This window comes from Micropterus dolomieu, linkage group LG16 (assembly GCF_021292245.1).
Source record: "Micropterus dolomieu isolate WLL.071019.BEF.003 ecotype Adirondacks linkage group LG16, ASM2129224v1, whole genome shotgun sequence".
Lineage (NCBI taxonomy): Eukaryota > Metazoa > Chordata > Actinopteri > Centrarchiformes > Centrarchidae > Micropterus > Micropterus dolomieu.
The window spans coordinates 631,330-651,374 of NC_060165.1; the positions used below are offsets into that span (position 1 = coordinate 631,330).

The following is a 20,045-nucleotide window of genomic DNA, read 5'->3' on the forward strand; positions in this document are numbered from 1 at the left end:
TGATCGGCTGGACGTGCAGCCTCTCTTTTCCTCTGTTTGTGATCTTTAGTGTATTAAATGACTTGTTTAAACAGACTCCTTACTCGTTTTATACTTGTGACTGTCATTTTTGGAGGAGGCTCGCGACTCACCAATAAAGGAAAAAACACTCGCCGAGATCTTTCAATTCAGTTTATTGAACAAAAGTTATCATAATAATTTTACGTTGAATTTCCTTAAATTCATTTCCCACAACTTATTTGGTGACGAAAATATTTCACTCCTCCTCTCTGATATAAATATAAAAACATTCAGAAGCTGTAGTCTTTCCCTGTATAATACTACCTGTGATGATGACCTACGTAGGATGATGAGCGATCTGATACAATTTCCCAATACTTTTATGTAACAGTTATTTAAAACAAGAAAAAAATAAAATAAATAATCTTGCTTGTCCATAACAATAAAAATAATAGGCTACGGCTATGGCTTCAAGAGGTTGCATTACAACGGGAAGCTTAAGAAGGCCAAATTCCCGTGACAAGTTCTTGTCAGCTTTTACAGAGGAGCAATAGAAAGCATCCTGACTGAAAACATCACTAACTGGCATGGGATGTGCACGGCTCAGGACCGGAGGGCTCTGCAGCGGGTGATTAAAACTGCACAGAAGATCGTTGGTACCCATCTCCCGAGCATCAGTGATATCGGTGAGGTGAGGAGCCTTCAGAGCCCAAAGGATACTAAAGGACAGTACCCACCCAGCCACAGCCTGTTCACCCTGCTGCCTTCTGGGAAGAGATATAGAAGTTTCTGCTGCCACACCACCAGACTGCAGAGCAGCTTTTCCCCCCAAGCTATCAGACTCTGTTTCATCCTCAGCACTGCTGAGGATACTGATGATAGTTTATTTCTGTTTACCATTTTTTAGAATTGATTCTTTATTCACATATATTGTCTGCTATGTAGCAGAAGGGAGTTACAAAACTCAATTTCACTCTATAACGTGTTGTATTGTGACTATAAACCTACCGATTTTATGCAAGGTATCGAATGAAGTACTCTATTGGTATCATTTTAAGGGTACTGGTATCGTAAAATTTTAAACGATACCCAAACCTAGTGGTAATGTAGCTGAAGCAAACTTGCTTTGTTTGGGACTGTGAGCTGCACTTTATCAGAGGTGTGGAAGTTAACATTTATGGTAAGATTTCTGCCTGATCACAAGTGTTTTCACTTATTTTCTTTTTTCACATCTTTGTCTCATCCAGGTCTGTCAGTTGGTCTGAAAGGGATACTACCATATCAGCAGAGCAAGAGCATGGGCTAATGCACAGAGTATAGGGTAGGCATTAAAACGATTATGAATTCTCATTATATTACGTTAATATATATACACTAATATTAGGCTATAACTTTTTGTTCGACATGTCAGAGAGCACAGAGTGTAGGTTAGTTGTAACAACAATATAAATGTTTAGTTTTATTAATGTGTTTTCTTTGAACTTCAGTGTCACTGACACACATACACACACACACACACACACACAGTAATGTTTTAGTGATCCTTTTATTATTATGTTCAAATGTTAGTGTGGTGACTACCTGTAGGCTTCTCTGTGAGCCCATGACCCCTGCACTCCAGGAGTGCCATATGTATAAGATAAGCAAGCACAAACACACACTAGCATTGCACATTGTTAACTTTTATTTTGTTCACTACTATGACTGACAGTAACTAACATTTTACCAGTTATTATATATTTTTTCATATTCCTTATTACTTAATGTTACATTTAACCCCAAAGTATGTTCCAACTAACCCAGACTATGGGGTTTTACGTTTTACTCTTTTTGTTTGAGACTAAACCTTGTGAGCTTATCTGACCTATGGCTCAGAAGGAAGAAAGAAGTATTGCGAGGTAACACAAAACATAATGCGAGGGAATGCAAAAATAGTCCTAAAAAAAAATTCTCACCCTGACCTTTAGAAGGCGTGGTACTCTCATTTTCTCACACATTCACTCACATAACCCGTACCTGTCCACTACAGCCTTGTGTGTAGCCTTCCACTGTTCCTTATCAGCATCAGTGCCAATCTCAGGATTCAGCTTCTGTAGGTTGACTCCTGCCACGTTAGCACCGCTCCACACTGGCACTGAAATAAAAGCACACGCAAACATATAATTCTGCACTATGTATGATTTTCAAATAAAATCATATTCACTTTCTTTCTGTCCAGCCTCAACAAAGAAAACCTACCCTGATGATCCCAGCAGACATATCTGACAAATATTAATAAAATAACCGAGTCTGGTTCCAATGTGTACCCACCGCTGGTGTCTCCGTGCTCTCCCAGCACCCAGCCATTAAAGGAGCTGGCATGGATGCCAAGACGTTCGGCCATTAGGTAGCGGAAGCGGGCAGAGTCCAGGTTGGTGCCACTGCCGATGACACGGTGCTTGGGTAGACCACTCAGTTTCCAGGTCACATATGTCAACACATCAACTGTGGAAGGTGTGTCACAACCAGGGGTAATTGATACCTAATATACACAAACACACACATGCAAATAAACCCAAAGATAATAATTTGTGCATTAGTTATTCACCAGGGTTGGAGACCACGATGAGTGTGCAGTTGGGGCTGTACTTGATGATCTGGGGGATGATGGACTTGAAGACGTTGACGTTCCTCTGCACCAGGTTGAGGCGGCTTTCACCCTCCTGCTGGCGAACACCAGCCGTCACCACGACCAGGCGAGAGTTGGCTGTCACCGCGTAGTCTGGATGAGGAAGAGACAAAGTGAAACAAGATCTGATTAGTGATAGAAATTTTTTCCTCAGGGGAAGATGTGAGATGTGAAGATTTGAGCAGCAGGTCCTGACCTTTGTCAGCAACTATCTTGGAGGTCTTGAGGAAGAGACTGCCATGCTGCAGGTCCATCATCTCTCCCTTGAGACGATCTTCCATCACATCAACGAGAGCCAGCTCATCACACAGGTCCTGTCCAAAGGAGGAGGAGGAGGAGAAGGAGTACAGGAAGATGATTGTGGAGAAGAGATGGAAAGTCTACTTCACATTCAATTTGCCAGGGTTATACTAACATGGATTACATGACATTTGTCAGAAGGGCTTTAATTTTTTTGCATCAACTTCTATTAGATGTTACACAAATATGTACACAAATATGACAAATAGAATGTCAATTTAATATGGTCATTCCTGAGCCTCTACAGTTTATGACTCATTTAATAAAATTTGTTTGTTATAAGAGATCTACTGGGAAATATAAGACAGTGTATTTGGGCCATTATTGATTAAAAATAATTACGAGATTGAAGTCGTAAATTTACAAGAAAAAACTCACAAATTTATGAGAAAAAAAACTTGAATATTTTAAGATTAAAATGGTAAACTTATAAACTACATTTAATCTCAGAGAGTTTTTTTTTTTTATAAATTTGTGAGTTTCTTCTTGTAAATTTACCACTTTCATCTCAGACATTTAGATCCATTTTAGAATTTCACCCTCCCACCTCGGCTCTGTATTATAGTTTTTTTTATCTTCAATGTCCTTCAAACGCCGTAGTAGAAATATTTATATAAAAAATGTATATGTAAAATAAATCCTTGTTAAAATATACACATCGTATTTATCTAAATACATTTTTCTCTCTTCACTCTATAAATAAACATACAGTATGTGTATACTAAATAATGGACTGTGTGTCTCAATATACAGTAGATGGACTTATATTTTGATCCAATATCTGCTTTCACACACATAAAAACTATCTGTGCTGGTATGTAGCATGACTATTACTAAACGAACTATTACTAGCGTGCAGACTACCAGCTATGTACACCGTGCTCAACAACCCAGCTGTATTAACGTTAATAGCTATCCTTATTAGTTAGGCAACTTACTATTGCTAATAACTTTTTTTAAGCTGGGGCTCCAGCTTGTGTAATTTACACATATGGTAATGTATCAGATTTTGATATGGGCTCTTTTCTATTCTTCTAGTCTAGTCTCTTGTAAGAAAACCATGCTGAACGTGTTGTTGCATCTTACCCGCAACAGGATGCTGACGGCACAGGCCATGCCCACCTGGCCCACCCCAACCACCGTCACCTTGTTCCTAGGAGGCTCAGCAGGGCTGCTGGCCAGAGGGCTGATCAGCTTCTGCAGCACTGAGGACATGATCACAGCTGCAGGGTGACACAGAGAGGACAAAATATTAAATAACAGGGTTGCAGCTAATTATTATTTTGGTCTACTAATAAAAGTCAAAAAGTCAAAAAATAAAGATGAGAAAGTTCCTACACTATATCTCAATATAACCGAGGACTATTATGCTAACTTCAGTCCCTCCCAAACTGATCATCTTGTTGATAGTGCAGGCTCGTTGGAAATGACACTTGATTCTGTTGTCCCTCTAAAGAAAATAATAAAACAAAGAAGGTTAGATCAATTGTAGCCAGGCTGACAGAGAGTCACAGTTCTGAGCCATATATTCTCATAGCTCTCAGTAGTAATTGCTTCATGAGCTTTTTTTTAATGATAAAATTCTAATTTTTAGAGACAAAATTCATCACATTCTGCCCTCAACTGGCACCGGATTATCTTCAAACTCAGGAACCTTAAAAAACAGCTGTAAAGTCTGATGTATATTTAGACACCTTTTTTTCCTATTGATCTTAAGCAACTAACTTCAATGATTTCTTCATCTAAACAATCTGACCGCCTCTTAGACCCCATCCCAACTACGCTGCTTAAAGAAGCTTTACCCTTAGTCAGCACTTCTTTACTAGATATGATCAATCTATCTTTATTAACAGGCTATGTACCACAGTCCTTTGTAGCTCTAATTAAACCTTTTCTTAAAAAGCCCACTCTTGATCCAGGGATTTTAGCCAACTACAGATCTATATCTAACGTTCCCTTTCTCTCTAAGATCCTTGAGAAAGCAGTCACCAAATATCTGTGTGACCAAGGGTGGACGATATGACCTAAAATCAGAATCATTTTACCTCGATTGCGATTAATGAACGATTATATTGTTATGCTGTTTTATTTTGCCCTCATATTTAACACTGTGAATATGCTCAACTATTAAAAGTGTGAAATATTTTTTAGATTCACAGATGTCAAAAATTGAAGATCTAAATGTTAATTGAAAAGGTAATGTTGAAGGATGGCAAAGGGATGCATGCCACAGTCACATAACAGAGACGTGTTCCCCTATATTTGGAGCATCTCCACTGTTGAATGAATGACCACCGCTACCAAAATATCACACGATCATTAATATGACGCGCAACTAATGATTTTCACTTGCACACTGTGCAAGCACAGTAACACTCAATGCTTGGCTAGCTTCCTCTCCTCTTTAAAAAAAAAAGGCATCGACGTAAAGGTTGCCGTTATAAGAACAGTGAAAGTTAACGTTTTTCTTTTAAGGGTGTATGTGCGTGTTTAGCAAGTGAGTGTGCGAGCAAATGTCAGAAAAGCAGCAGTACAAAATGACGGTAAAAGTAAGCTAACTTATCAGTCTGGCAATAAATGTACAGTGTAGGTCACAGTGTGTCCGTTAATAAAATTCTGACTGTTGTTTCCCTAACTGCTTGAAAGTAAAGGCGTTAGCAATAGCTAACAGGACTGAATGGGTGGAGTCACGTGACTACACTAGTATGTTTTCAAGGTGAAAGTACATGAACACACACACACACACACACACACACACACACACAAACACACACACAGTGGGAAAAATAATAATAAATAAACATAATAACCGACGTGAAAATTACATCAGTTAGAGGTTATGAATTTCGGTTTCGATTACTCTTCGGTACGGGTCCTATGTGTGAAATAATAGTTTACTTAAGGATTTTCAGTCAGGATTTAGAATGCATCATAGAACAGAGACAGCACTGGTAAAAATTCCTAATGACCTACTAATGAATGCATCTGTCAAAGGATTTGCCCTTGTACTGGCCTTGTTATATCTTAGTGCTGCATTCGATACCACTGACCGGAACATTTAATTTGCATTAAATGAACCGCTCTAAGCTGGTTTAAGTCCTATTTATCAGATCGATGTTCCTGCCCGACAACCTTGCTACAATTGTTATTACTAGTCCTATTGTTATTATAATTATCATTAACATTTAGGGCTGTAGTAATATGTTGGGGCTCAACATTGTTGCGGCATTGTTGACATTTTTGATCAATATCTATCACGTCAATTTACTGCAGCAACGCGCACACACACACACACACACACTTACTGTTTTATTTATTTATTTATTTATTTTATTTTAATTTTAAATTATTTTTTTTTAACACAAATACACATACGCTTTGATTACTTTACGCTTTAATTACTTGTTTAATGAAATGTATGGGGTTGATTGATGTAGTTTGTATGATGCTTTGGCAATATTGTTGTTACACATTCATGCCAATAAAGCCAATTTGAATTGAAAGGTCAGAAGCTAAGGAACATAAATCCATTGTAATTTAACATTTTTATTTTACCATTACAGACTAAATGGAGAATGCAATAAAGAAAAATGTAATATTTTTCATCTTCGCCTGGTAAAAAAGCTATATTTTTAATGCAATAAAACATCAAACCATCATAAGATAGATTATAATGCAACTGAATATCATTTAATACACCTGGAATGCAATTGTAACTGCAAGTTTGATGAAAATAAACTAAAATACAACAATATTTTCAAAATATACCAGGCGAATGTCCATATTTTGGCAATATTAAATGTTGACTTTTATTGGGAGTTATCTTTAAAACACTATTTATGTCCATACAATCACATTCCAAATAATATAACATTGAAATACTGATAAAAACAGTGAATATTCATCAACATTCCTCTGACCAAAAGAACTCCCATGCTTTACAGGTGTGTGGTCCGTTCGCAAGCTACTCATGCGCCCTCATCACTATGCACAGCTCGCACAATAAGATGATATTTCTAGCAACAAACCAGCTTATGGAAGCATATAGGGGACTAATTTCAAATTATCATGCAAACATGAAAATGAAATCCCACAATAACATTATAATTTTCCACCTATGTATGTGTTATTTAGGTAAAAATAAAATGCAATCATCCAATTTTGATTTTCATTATCATATACTTGTGTGGGCATTATCGTACAGTGGATCTCTGGGAGAGATCTAAGGGGGGTGCCCAAAGCTTTATCTGTTGTCAAAAATACTTTTGATTTGCACATTTAAAAAAAATTGTGATAACACACTAGATAATTTATACAAAAGTTTGTGTAGATTTTTTTCCTCACTTAAAATAGTAGGCATACTACATAGTAGTAGGGCTGTAATGGTTTTGAAACAGAGACCAAAATCGCGACACAAAAGTCCATGATCTCGTGTCGCGGATCCAAGAGACAGAACCGCTACACACCCGCTCATTGGACTGTTGAGCTCTCAAAGACAGTGCAACTGTGTCGGCAGCGGCTGGTGGAGGGTGGGCTCGGTAGCGGTGTATATTGTAGTCTATTTGTATTAACAACCTACACTACACTAGGCAGCTCGCATTCCACACCCGGCTCCAAGTCAGCGAGCCGTTCTTCTTACCCGTTTAAAGTTTAAGAATAGGTTGAGATCATTTCGGCCCCAAGACCTATAATCAATCGCTTTACCAGATAAAACTGCAAGACTGAGCGTCAAATATCCTGATCAGCTACTAGATGGTTCAATTAGTCTTTCGCCCCTATACCCAGGTCGGACAACCGATTTGCATGTCAGGACCGCTACGGGCCTCCACCAGAGTTTCCTCTGGCTTTGCCCTGCCCAGGCATAGTCTTTCGGGTCCTATGGCACACGCACATGCTCCACCTCCCTGACAGAGCAGTAATAATATAATTTGGGAGCTTGAGGAGATATTTGCTCATTTTGATCAAAAAGTGTTGATTGGATGAGATTGAATACACCACCTGTAAGTCAGGGAAAGAAAGTTACACTGATGCATTCAACATCATGGCTAGCTAAGTGTACAAGCTAGCGGCTGTGGCTCAGGAGATAGAGCGAGTTAGCGAATGCCCGCTAATCTGGAGATCAGGTTCAATCCCCAGCTCCTCCAAGGCTGCACGGGCAAGATACTGAACCCCGAATTGCCCCCAATAGCTGTACCATTGGTGTATGAATGTTAGTTTCTCTTTGAGTGCTTAGGCTCAGTGTATGAATGGGAGAGGTGCAGAGTTAACATCGTTAATGTAGTATAAAAGCGCTTTGAGTGGTCAGAAGAATAGAAAAGCAATATACAAATCTAATATCTAAATCCAACACATTCTCATCTCAATGCGTCATAACTTAAGCTTTCAGACAGCGTGACAAAACGTAAGGATTTTATGCTAAAGGTACCCTTCAGCGTCCGTATGAACCGCCCCCGTTTGCTACGTTGCAGCAACACAAGGGAGGCTAACCCTACCTGTTAACACATTGGCGCTAGTAGTTATTTGACGCTAAAGTAGTACCTTTACCATCAAATACCTACGCTTTGTCACTCTTTCTCAAATCGTCGGTATATGATGCCCTGAGATGAGAACGGGCTCCTAAATCCCAATATGTAAGGTTGCTGCAGGGATTACATAATGGGATTTAGTTTTTTCAACAGTTGCCATCTCTGACTATTGTAGCATTTTTAAAAGAAAAAAGATATTATTTACACAACGTGTATATATAAAAAAACACAAACGGTTGTATATTTGAGCACAAATCTTTTTCAGATGCTGGCTGCAGCTCTAAGTTGGATTTTTTTTCAAAGTGACACAACTTTAGTTTTGGGCCCAGTAATGGCAAATGCAAACTCCTGCAGGGACTGATTAAGGAAGGTCTTGAAAGAGAAATGTTGCACCTCCATATGCCATATGTAATTTTGGTGGCTTCAAGCAATTATTGGAAAAGCACATGTAGTGTATATTCCTACCTTTTTTTTCATTTACCTGAAACTGGATGTTAGAAGTGTCTTCTAATGCTGTTACTTGTTTAAAAAATTCATTTTTGAGTTAAAATCAGTTATTCACAGTATTTATCAAAACATGTCAAGTACCTCCCTTAAGGACAATACAATAAAAAAATATTACAAGAAAAAAACACTCCAGTCAAACATGACTGTCCTCTAAAAAAACCATATTAGAGCAAAACACAAACGTAACTGAAGAGAGTTAACATATTAACGTATTCTACATAACTCCTATTCATGTTCTGTAAAGGAGCAATACCATATCAAGGTCAAATTGATACCTCCTTTTGTCCACTGGAGGTGCCCTTCACAAAAAAAGTGTACAATTGAAACCAGGGTTTCCTTACTTTTCTTTGTCACTAAAGTCATACTTAATAAAACTGTGCTAAGAGGGAAATCCTACTAGTTAGATATAATACATCATTATACAATAAGAAAAATAGCAGCCTTAGATAGAGTTATACATATTATGAAAAAAAAAGAAAATACAATGAACCTATATGCTTAGGACAACCAGTGAATCCAAGGGATATCTGAAGGTCTCAGGGCCTCAGTTTGGGAACCACCACTTAGCTATCAGTATGGATGAAGAACCAGTAAGCCCATGCTGTCTGTAAATTTTAGCCTTCTGGCACAGAGACCTCATCTCAAGGTCAAATGGAATCTTGACCTTGTGGCTCTGTAAACTGGACTGTAGGCTACAGCTATCCCCACACAATGCCTAATTTTAGCTTTCTAAAATCAATTAAATATTACATGGTCTAGCCTTATTACATATAGGACAATGTGTAAGCGAACATGCTGGTCTTATTCCTCTCTTTCATTGTGGCTTTAGTGGAGCTGGGGTTATGTAACCGCCAGGGCCGTCGTCCTGCGGTCGTCCTTCGTTTCGGTGATGAAAGACACTAACAACGTGAGTAACAATGTTAAGAGCCTCTAAATAAATATGCATATATCGCTTCTATGACTTAAAAGGCAACGAACGCCAGGAGGGGAAGAGTTCAAGTTCACATAACTTAAAGTAGACCTAACAGAAAATAAAATAATCCACATTTCGCACGGTATTAGAGAAACAATCATAATGATAGCAACTACCTAAGCTGACGCAAAACATCCATGTAACCTCCTTAGTTTTTATTTTCAAACAGTTAAATGAAAGTCAGTTAAAATTCAACTTGTATAGCTTACATATAAAATGGGTTCCTGCTCGCGGGCATTTCAGCTCTGGCTTCCATTGCTGCTGAGGCGTTCAGCACGCATCACTGTGCGGCAGCCCAGAGGAAAAAGATTTAACAAATAAAGCAGAATACTTACAGATGTTTCTAACGGCTGATATCCGATGTCCTTTATCTGGTGGAGGACACGGTGCGGCGACCAGTGACTGGCAAAGAGAGATGGACAGAAGGTTAGTGTGGAGCTGAACGGGTTGCAGTGAGGAGGAGGAGGAGGAGGAGAGGGGGGGGGGGGGGAGGGGAGGGGTTACCAATGGCTAGGCTGGGACTGTCTGCGTAGCATTTATATACCTGTCTGCCACGGAAGATTGGGAAATATGGTTAGCTGGAGATTACATGCACAGCCGTAAATTACCGTGACTGGTGTACGCTATTATATTCAGATTCCTTACTCAGGTAAACTAACGTCAGTGAGCTCCGTCAACAGGCTGTCTTCCTCATACTTTCCTTTCCATCCTGAAGTGGGTGGAATTTCATTTCCATTTAACTGTAACACAGTAACATTGCCCTCTGCATGAAAGAGAGACCATTTTTTAATTGCGCCTCAAACTGTATCTCTTCATACATCTGGGGATGCCAAAATGTAATTAAAGGTGCTACTCAGACTCTACTGTTAAGGAAAGATCCGAGACTTGCCTGTGCCTGTTCATTCTCACAGCTTTTCCAATAGATATTCCCAAACAAATAAGAATAAAATAAAAAAGAAATCTTTACTACATAACACTAAATATAATCACTTCTATTTTTTTAACATTACTGTATTTTTGTCTGACCCTGATGATCAGCAGCAGAGGCATGTAACATGTGGCATTTACTCCAGAACTGTACAGTATTTCCTACTTTTTACTCCACTACATTGATCATAATCCAGTATTAAAATATATTCTATGCTAAAACCCTGACGGGGGCTATTTTAACATTTCTGTTACTGAAGGAACATGTTGAATGCACGACTACATTACTTTTTATGAAGTTTCTTTTCTGGAAGCTTCTTAAGTAAATAATCTGGATGCTTCTTTCACCACCGGTGACCAGACACTACTGCACTGATATTTTCAGTTCAGTTTTCTTTATGTAGCACTTTCCTTCACTGTAAACTCGATAAGTTTCTTACACCTTATCTAGGTGGACCCGAACACGGATTAATTAAAATTAAAATAATTTTTTTTTGATTTATATATGCCCATGTTATCGTACAAAACATGGGCAGCATCAATACAAAGAATACCAATAGGTATGGCTACAATACATGTAGTGTCCTTATTGATACAAAAGAAACAACAAAAGAGGAAAAAAGAAAAAGAGAGAATAGATACGCACACATATGCCTGTGCACCTGAACACATACATGCACGTGTTCACTTACACCCACATGTCCAAATAATCGTAAACATATTCATATGTACATAATTGCACACATACACATGCGCACATTCATAAGAACAAAACATAAGAGAACCCTGGGGTTGTGAGTAGGTCACCACTGATTACAGCAATATGGTCATTGTTTTTCTTGACCAAAATATACAAGACATTAAGGCAGGCTATCACCTCTTCTTGTGATGTAGGTGTTCCATTTTCCCCAGAGGTCATCACCTTTGTCCCTTTGTAATCTGAGACTAAAAGTCACTAGTTCCATGGATGTCTTTAATTATGACTTTCCACTGATTAACCATGGGAGGCTCTGTGAGCCTTCTTCTTGTAATGGCTTTTGTGCTTGCTGCCATGAAGATTTTTAAGAGGTATCTGTCTTTCTTTGGTAGTTCAATGTCCACATTACCCAGGTAGAATGATAAACAAGTAAAATTAAAATTATACTGCAAGACTTCTCTAATTATGCTTTGAACTCCTCACCAGAGGGATTTAAGAATGGGACAGCTCCAGAATATGTGTGTATGATCTGCAATACTGTATCCACATCCTCTCCAGCATGTAGGTTGTAGTCCTTTCTGTTTCAACTTTTGCTTTGTTGTTATAAAAAATCTGATACAATTTTTCCAGGAGAAATCTCTCCACAGTTGTGAGGCCGTAGTGGTGATTTGTGCGTTAATTATATTTGTTCAATCTGAAGTTATTACAGTTCCCTTTTTCCCATTTTGCCTTAATATAGTTTGTTGAGTGACCTCAATTCAGCGGTGTGTCTCTATAGTTCTCCAATGATCTTTCTGGACAGTTTTGTATTATAGGCTTTGATAAACATTTTGGTAATATTTGATTTATTTTTCTGGTTAAGTCCTTTAATGTTCTTACCAAAGTAGTGCCAGAGTTGGAGGTACCTTTAGAAATCCTGCTGAGCAAAGCCGTATCTATCTGAGATGGTTTTGAAGTCTATGAAAACCTGGTTTTCAACTAGTAGACATAATGTGGACAGTCCTTTTCTCGCCCATTGAATGAAGCTTCCAACACTTATACCTGGTTTGAAATCTGAATCATGGGTTGGCCTCAAATTTCTTTCTGAATGTTAATTTGTTTCACCAGGCCAAACCCACTGGCTCTGGATAACATATTGTTTAGCCAACATTGGGCTAATAAATCTGTATAGGTCTGTGTGACAATGATAACTTCCCCCAATTCCCATTTTGCAAATTAGTCTGTATTGCAACAGAGCAACAATAGTAAATCGCTAAATAGTAATCGTGGCAAGCCCATCCCACCACTGCACTTTGGCAGCTGTAAAGTTTATAACTCACCCTGGGAGCTTTGCTATTCCAGATAAAACAGGCAAACAGGCCAGCTTGCTCCGCCTCTTTCTGTCTCTCTCTCCCTGTATGTGTCTCTGCTGACTCTCTCCATCAGCAATATGTTTCATAAAGTTGCAATGTTTATTAAACTCACCCTTGATTCAGTTTTCAAGTATGCCGCATGTGGATCGGAACTGAAACTAACCGTTTGTGACACCACTGCGGTGGTGCGTTCACTGTTCACTAGATACTAGACCCGCTAATTATATGTTGTGCAGCAGTAGGTGAAGTGTGGACCACGCTGTGAAAATGCCATGTAAATCAAATGATTACTTCCTGTTACCAGTGGGTGGCGTTATGACGTTGAGTGAATATTTGCATGTAGATGTGTTCAGGATGGGACTCTTATCATCCATGTAAAAATTGGTACAGATCTGAGCATGTACACTGAAGTTATAATAACGTTCTGTATAATGGCGAACCATCAGTCTTTGACGCCAAGCCACAGACACGCCATGGCCGAAAAGTCACAGATAACACAAATTTTCATCGTCATGCACAGTAGAAAATAGAAGTTGATACGATTAATTTCCTAGGAGGAATTCGTTAAAGTACGGACCTTGTAAAAGGCCATAAATGGGGTGAAATTGCACATTAAAATCAAAATGGCTGACTTCTTTGACTTTTTCGTCTGATTTCAGGTATAGCTCCAAGAGGCTTTTTTGTGCGTCTTGGGATGATGATGTACCAAAAAAGTTTCAGTGTGCAGGGGCAGTGTTTGTTGGCATACGGATGTGTTCAGGGCGGGACTGTCATCCTACATGTAAAGTTTGGTGCAGATTTGAGCATGTGCTCTGAAGTTATTGCAACTTCCTGTTTCATGGCAAATCATCGATTTTGGACGCCATGCCACGGACATGCCCATTAATGAAAACTCGCAGATAGTAAAACTTTTCATCGTCAATGCCTTTTAGAAGGCACAGCAGAAATTTGAAGTCGATTAGATTAATTCTGTAGGAGGAGTTCGTTAAAGTACGTACCCTGTGAACGGTGAAAAATGGGTTAAAATCGCACATTCTATTCAAAATGACTGACTTCCTGTTGAGTTTAGGGTATGGGTTCTTGAGGCTTTTCTGTGTGTCTTAATATGATACATGGCACCACAAAATTTTGTGCATATAGGTTGAACATGGTGCGGGGGCTAATTATTTCCAATTTTGTAGGTGGCGCTATGGAGCCATTTTGCCATGCCCATGTGTGAGACCCTTAAAATAATTTTTTTGCAACACCTAACGTGTGTGCAAAGTTTTTGGGACATTTAGACCATCAAAAGAGATTTATGTGGGAGAAAGAAAGAAAGTTCCAATAGGGTCCTCACATGTTTCATGCTCGGGCCCTAATAATAATAATAACTAGAATGAGCATTCACTAAGTAAATGCATGTGAGAGCTGTCAGCTGTTAGCTGTGACTGCTACCAATGCTGCTGCAAAGTACTGCTCCATCAGTAATTTAAAATCCTTTAGCTCTACCTACAGGTAAAAGAATCACATGCCACAGACTAATTCAGTTAAATATTAAAGCAGCAATCAGCGTTGGACGAGCCCTCGCCCATGAAACGCGTCAGATAGTGGTGCTCTGAATTGAAGAAAACAATTATCACTGCTCCCGGAGATGGGATTTGAATCTGCGTCTGAATCAACTACAGAGGGAGACTTCTGAGGAAGCCACAATTTGATCATTTGTTCATGGAAAAGTGCATTTGCTTTAAAAAAGCTTTTCAGTGATCATTTTGGTGTTTTAAGTTAGAAGACATCTTTAGTTTGTTATCAGTAAGTCCAAACATCATACAGGTGTTTAAAGCAATTATCACTGCTGCGGGATTTGAACCCACAACTGGAATAAGAGGTGCTTCTCCAGAGTGTCACGCCTAACCAATTGAGCCAACAGTCACCCTGCTTGTAATAATACAGTTTTTTGACACAAAATGCATTTCCCATTACAAAAAAGCTCTCATTTTAGTGCTTGAGTAGCTGAGTATAAAATTATACATCATGTGTCTAAACTCCAAACAGAAAGGAAGATATAGCAAGTTAAAGAATTGGTTACAGGGGGAAAACTCAGACACAGCTCTCACACTAATAATAACTAAAACAGACAAACATAGAGGGGTTATACCGCTTTGCGGTTTGAACCCTAAGTACAATTAATAAAATGACTTGGCTGAATATGTGATGCTTATTATTTACTGAGAATGCATCCATATTGCCCAGTCAGCCCTACTAATCATCATTTTAATATATAATGTGAATCCGCTGCTTTCTATCTTGCATTAGTCCAGAGTTGTAACTACACCTTGACTGAGAGACAGATATTCACTATCTTGTTATCAAATGATATATGAGGAGTGCCTTCACATCTATGTCTGGACTGGTCCCACAGTAGTGTTGTGTCGTTCAAAGAACATTTCGTTCATAAGACCTAATCGTGTGTATGACTCGGGAGGAACGGGTTGTCTCAGTGAGTGATTCGTTCATTTTCACGCATGCGTGAAGGATCTTGGACTCTTACGTTCACTCGTCACACGGCATCTGCACGGGCTCCGTCAGCACAGGAAACAGAATTGATTAGTTCACGACTCTCAACTGTGGGTCTGTTTGAGTCGTTCATTTGTCACATGACAGCTGGCTACAGGGCTGTGGTAAGCAGGCAGCACAGGAAACAGAATTGATTAGTTCACGACTCTCAACTGTGGGTCTCTAGGTCTGAGTCGTTCATTTCTCACATGACAGCTACTGTGGAGCAGGAATGAACTACTTGTTCAGCGCTCACATGGGTCCTCCTCAGTCTTTCATTCACACTGCAGGCTGAGTGACTACCAGCGAGGATGAGAGACAGGTTGGCTGTCAGGTAACAGTCACTGGACTGACATTATATCTAATATCTATTTTGTGACATTTAATAAAGCATAACGTTATTACAGCGCAGTTATGTTGTGCTAAGTTATAGTTTTAACACAGCCGTACTGTAACTTTAGTCCTGCTAGTGTTTAACATTACAGCTAACAGCTGATGAGAGTTGTTCTGGGTCCGCTCCACTTCAGAGCCCTGACAGGGCTGGAGCCGAATTACCTCCGGTCGTCCCCTCTCCAAAACAAACAGACCCGGTCATTAAAACATTAAAACACAGCGACTTAGCAACGTTAGCGTTAGCCCTGTAAACAGCTAACAGCTGATCCAGGTCCGCCAGAGAACGCAACGTAACTTTTCCTTTTTATTTCCCAACAGAGCCGTGCTGTTGTTTCACAGCTCGTGACTGGTGAACAACCTGCAGTGTTTGAGCGATGTGCTCATGTGTGTTTCTCTGTCTGGAGAATCCGGACCTGATGTGGCCCATTCTGCGTCCAGAACTGCCAAACTTCTGCGTTTATATGTGTTTATTTCTCTGTTCCTCTCTCTGTGCTGGAGTTCTTTAAGAACTTGGTGGCTTGATCCAGATTATTATTAAATTGGTTGAATTTTAATAAGAGTGTGTTTATTCATATAGTGTATCAAGCTTATTACTTCAATATATTTACTGCAAATCTGATATTAATATTTTACTCATGGATAGGGACGTTAGGCTGCTGTATGAATGAGCACTTTAGAGATAATGATAGTAATTATATACATAAGCCTTTATATGGCTGGTCTGATTGTATACTCGGGAAAGATTGTGAAAATGGAAGGATTTAGCCGGAGTAGTGGTGATTACATATTGACAACATATTTCTGTGGTTTTCACATGGTTTGAATTTGTTTGTGGGCCCAGGGGGGTTTATATAATGATGATGTAATCAAGAGGTGAATTTGTGCATTATACTTTGTCAAATAAAGCAAGCCAGGCAGCCTTCCATGTTTGAGAACGGCGCTGTTTTTTAATCACCCACTAAAGGGCTGCAGCGCCGCAATAACCAGCCTAGTTCAAATGAACGAAATGACTCAAAAATAGATTAGTTCATTTTAATGAACGAGATTTGAATGAACGAGTCTGTCGAGACTCAAACTTGCCATCACTATCCCACAGATGTTTCTTGCTGGAATGCGCAAGTTTAATTTCATGCATGCGCATATACATTTCCACGCGCAATGTGGTTGTGCAGTTTATAAACACAAAAGTACAAATACGGAAAAAAACTACATAAGTATAGTAACAAAGTATTTGTACTTCGTTATTTTCCACCACTGAGTCCAGTTGACTTTTCCTGTAAGCCCTGTTCACAGAGATTTTCCAGGCCTGCTGTAGAGTGCATTCCACCCACTGCAAATTCCTATCAGCGAGCCAAGCCAGGCCCCCTCATTCATGTGACCAGGAACAACGGCTGCTATTTCAGAATGACCTCCAAGTTCAGCACAGAGCTGGAAGGACAATGAATGAACGATGTATGAACAGATGAATACGTTTGCACACCAATGCTGTCTCCTTTGCCCTGCCAGACAGCAACAGACAGAGCTCCCAGTCTCACCGAGGCATCAAGGTCTCTGAAGATAGTTCCAAGGTTTCTTATGGTTAAAGAATCAAAGTCTCATAATTCCAAGACACTTCATTTTTTCCCTGATGAACTTGTCAAGTAAGATGAAATCATTAAAAGTATAAACTACACTCCAAGTATAATGTAAATATCAAAACCTAGGCACCTCTTTGCTTCTTTGACAAGGCTGGATTATCAACCCGGCAAAGAAAACTGCCCCTGGGGCCTAGAACACCAGGAGCCCCAAAAGACCCAGGCTAGGGCACCACCCTCACTATTATCTGAAAGTTTTCTGACTAAATGATAAATCCAAAGATAAAATAAAAATCAACAACAATAAAATAAGAATCGTTAGTTGAACACCTCTCTGCTATACTTGACAGCTGACTCTACTGACATTTAGCACACATCAGATGCACCACATCATAGTCAAGGTACAGTAGCCGAGATCTGAGTGTGTCAATTTCACATGCATAATATGTTTTCAGCTACAATGCCTTGAGAAGCAAATTGTTGCTGGTGTTACTGCCATGTTCTTAATGGGGACAACTAGGTACATGCACAATGCACAAGCTGGAGGGGAGAGGGCATTTTTAGCCTGCTGCCCTCTAACAAGCTAATATGCATCTATTTCTGTTTTTTACTAAGTGATTCCACAGACATGGAAGGCTATCAATCAGAAGACCTTCCCAACATAAGGAACAGCACTAGCGGACTGGCCGAGCTCACAAGCTGCGTGTACTTTTTTCTGCCCTCTCTGTTCAGGTTCTCTAAGCAGTTCATAAATAAACTGCATTATCCAGGGTGAACCGGTCAGTCACATCCTAGATGGGGCGGGACATTAAAAAAAGTTTAATGACATTAAACTTTCGAATGTTGTATTCATTGTTGCATATGGTTGTGATGATTGACAAGTTAATACTTTGTTAACATTAACAAACTAGAGAGTAAAATTTTAGACCATTTTTCTTGCACAAGGTTTTAATTCAATTCAATTCAATTTTAATTATATACCAAGCACTTGGTGACACAGGCAAGGAAAAACATCCTTGTAAGAGGCACAAACCTCAAGCAGAACCATGACTCAGGGTGGGCGGCAATCTCCCTGCGTCTTTGAATCTTTCTCGACTTCTCCCCTTTCCGGTAGTCTTGTGCTTTCTCGTCCCTCTCCTCTCTCCTCCTATCACTTCCTGCAGGTGTTTCTGGCTCTGGAGCTGTGGAGTCTGGATCTGTGGTTGCGAGTTACCTGCTGCCCCCGTGTTCCTGCTCGACACCCTCTGTTATAATTATTGTTACTAGTCCTATTGTTATTATTGTTATTATAATTATTAACATTACGATTATTATCATTAACACTACTGTAAATATCTGTACCATTATTCATTCAGTCTATAGCAACATCACCTTTACTGTCTGTACCTCTGTGTGTGTATATTGTATAGGCTGCCTCCCTCCCCTCTCTCTCTCCTTCCATCCCCCTCCCTCTTTCTCTCTGTTCCTATCTTTCTCTCTCTCGCTCTCTCTCTCTCTCCCCCTCCCCCAACCGGTCGAGGCAGATGGCCGCCCGTGGGAACTGTTGGGTTTCTGTAAATATCATCACAGAGTACGGTCTAGACCTGCTTTTTTATGAAAAGCGCTCAGAGATAACTGTTGTTGTTGTTGTTGAATTGAATTGAAAGTTTTACAACCGGGAGTCTCAACATGGTGTTTTAATGTGAAAATCGACCGGATTCTCTATGCTGTGTCTGACTTCTTGCCTGGTTTGATTGAATGTACAATCTATGGCTGCAGAACATATATTAATATAATCTATAGCCGTAGATTGTACATTCTATGCCACTGAAAGTATGTATGTGCTATATATGTTGAATGAATGTTGTATGGAAAAACTTGTATGGATTCTCTTCCCTTGCATGACGCAGTGGGAGTGTTGTTTGTTACACACTGGGATGTGTATGGAGAAGAAAGATTCACACAGTATATAGCACACTGGCAAATCATTCTTTTGGCCAGATGGCCTACATTAGGACATTTCTGATGTGAGTTTGTTGTCAGAGCTGCTAAGAAGCTGACAGCAGTGTTAGAAGCAGGTTAGAACAGAAGGGCATGCAGGTTTAACTCTGGGCTGAGGGTGATTGATGAACATGATAACTAGGCTGCAAATAAAACATAAATATCAAAAACCAAATGAATTGAACAACAATAAATACATCTGTATCAGGAATCTGGACTCAAAACATTTAATAAAGACACAAACCAGGCCTTCATTTAAATCCTGCCACCTGCTGGTAGAAAGGGGAAACAGCTTGGTACATTACAGCGGAAACCACATTAAATATGAATTTAATATTAAAAATATAGCGCTGACAGTAACAACTCTGCACACACAATCATTTCTTAGGTTAACCTATATTAGCCTACCAACTGTATTGCACCAATGCGCTTAAAAAACGTGACTCTTGCTGTTTACATGAATAAATGCACAATATTATAGTGCATAATCAACTACTGTTGCTAACGTATTTCTCTCGCTCCAGGTTTATTTATTTATTTTCATCTAAGGTCACTCTGGTAAAACGTTAGTGCTGCATGTTACAGATCTGACCGTTTAGCAAGCTTGGCTTTTATTT

The 20,045-nt window shown here is 39.4% G+C and overlaps 2 protein-coding genes across 2 annotated transcripts in view; both read right to left on the reverse strand.

Annotated features, from left to right (window-relative positions):
• The window catches only part of gys2 (glycogen synthase 2), a 41,668-nt gene extending 40,038 nt beyond the window's left edge, over window positions 1-1,630 (reverse strand). Inside the window, exon 1 of the mRNA XM_046072632.1 lies at window positions 1,582-1,630. Within this exon, the coding sequence (XP_045928588.1) occupies window positions 1,582-1,630 (49 nt within the window). The remainder of the gene's footprint in view (window positions 1-1,581) is intronic.
• Window positions 1,631-2,016: 386 nt separating this feature from the next.
• ldhba (lactate dehydrogenase Ba) lies at window positions 2,017-10,464 on the reverse strand (the record flags this gene model as incomplete). Its single annotated transcript, XM_046072304.1, is given in 6 exon segments — window positions 2,017-2,134; window positions 2,311-2,484; window positions 2,588-2,761; window positions 2,865-2,982; window positions 4,055-4,191; window positions 10,309-10,464. Coding segments are annotated over 5 exon segments (713 nt in total), but the record flags the coding sequence as incomplete, so codon positions are not given.
• Window positions 10,465-20,045: the final 9,581 nt, after the last annotated feature.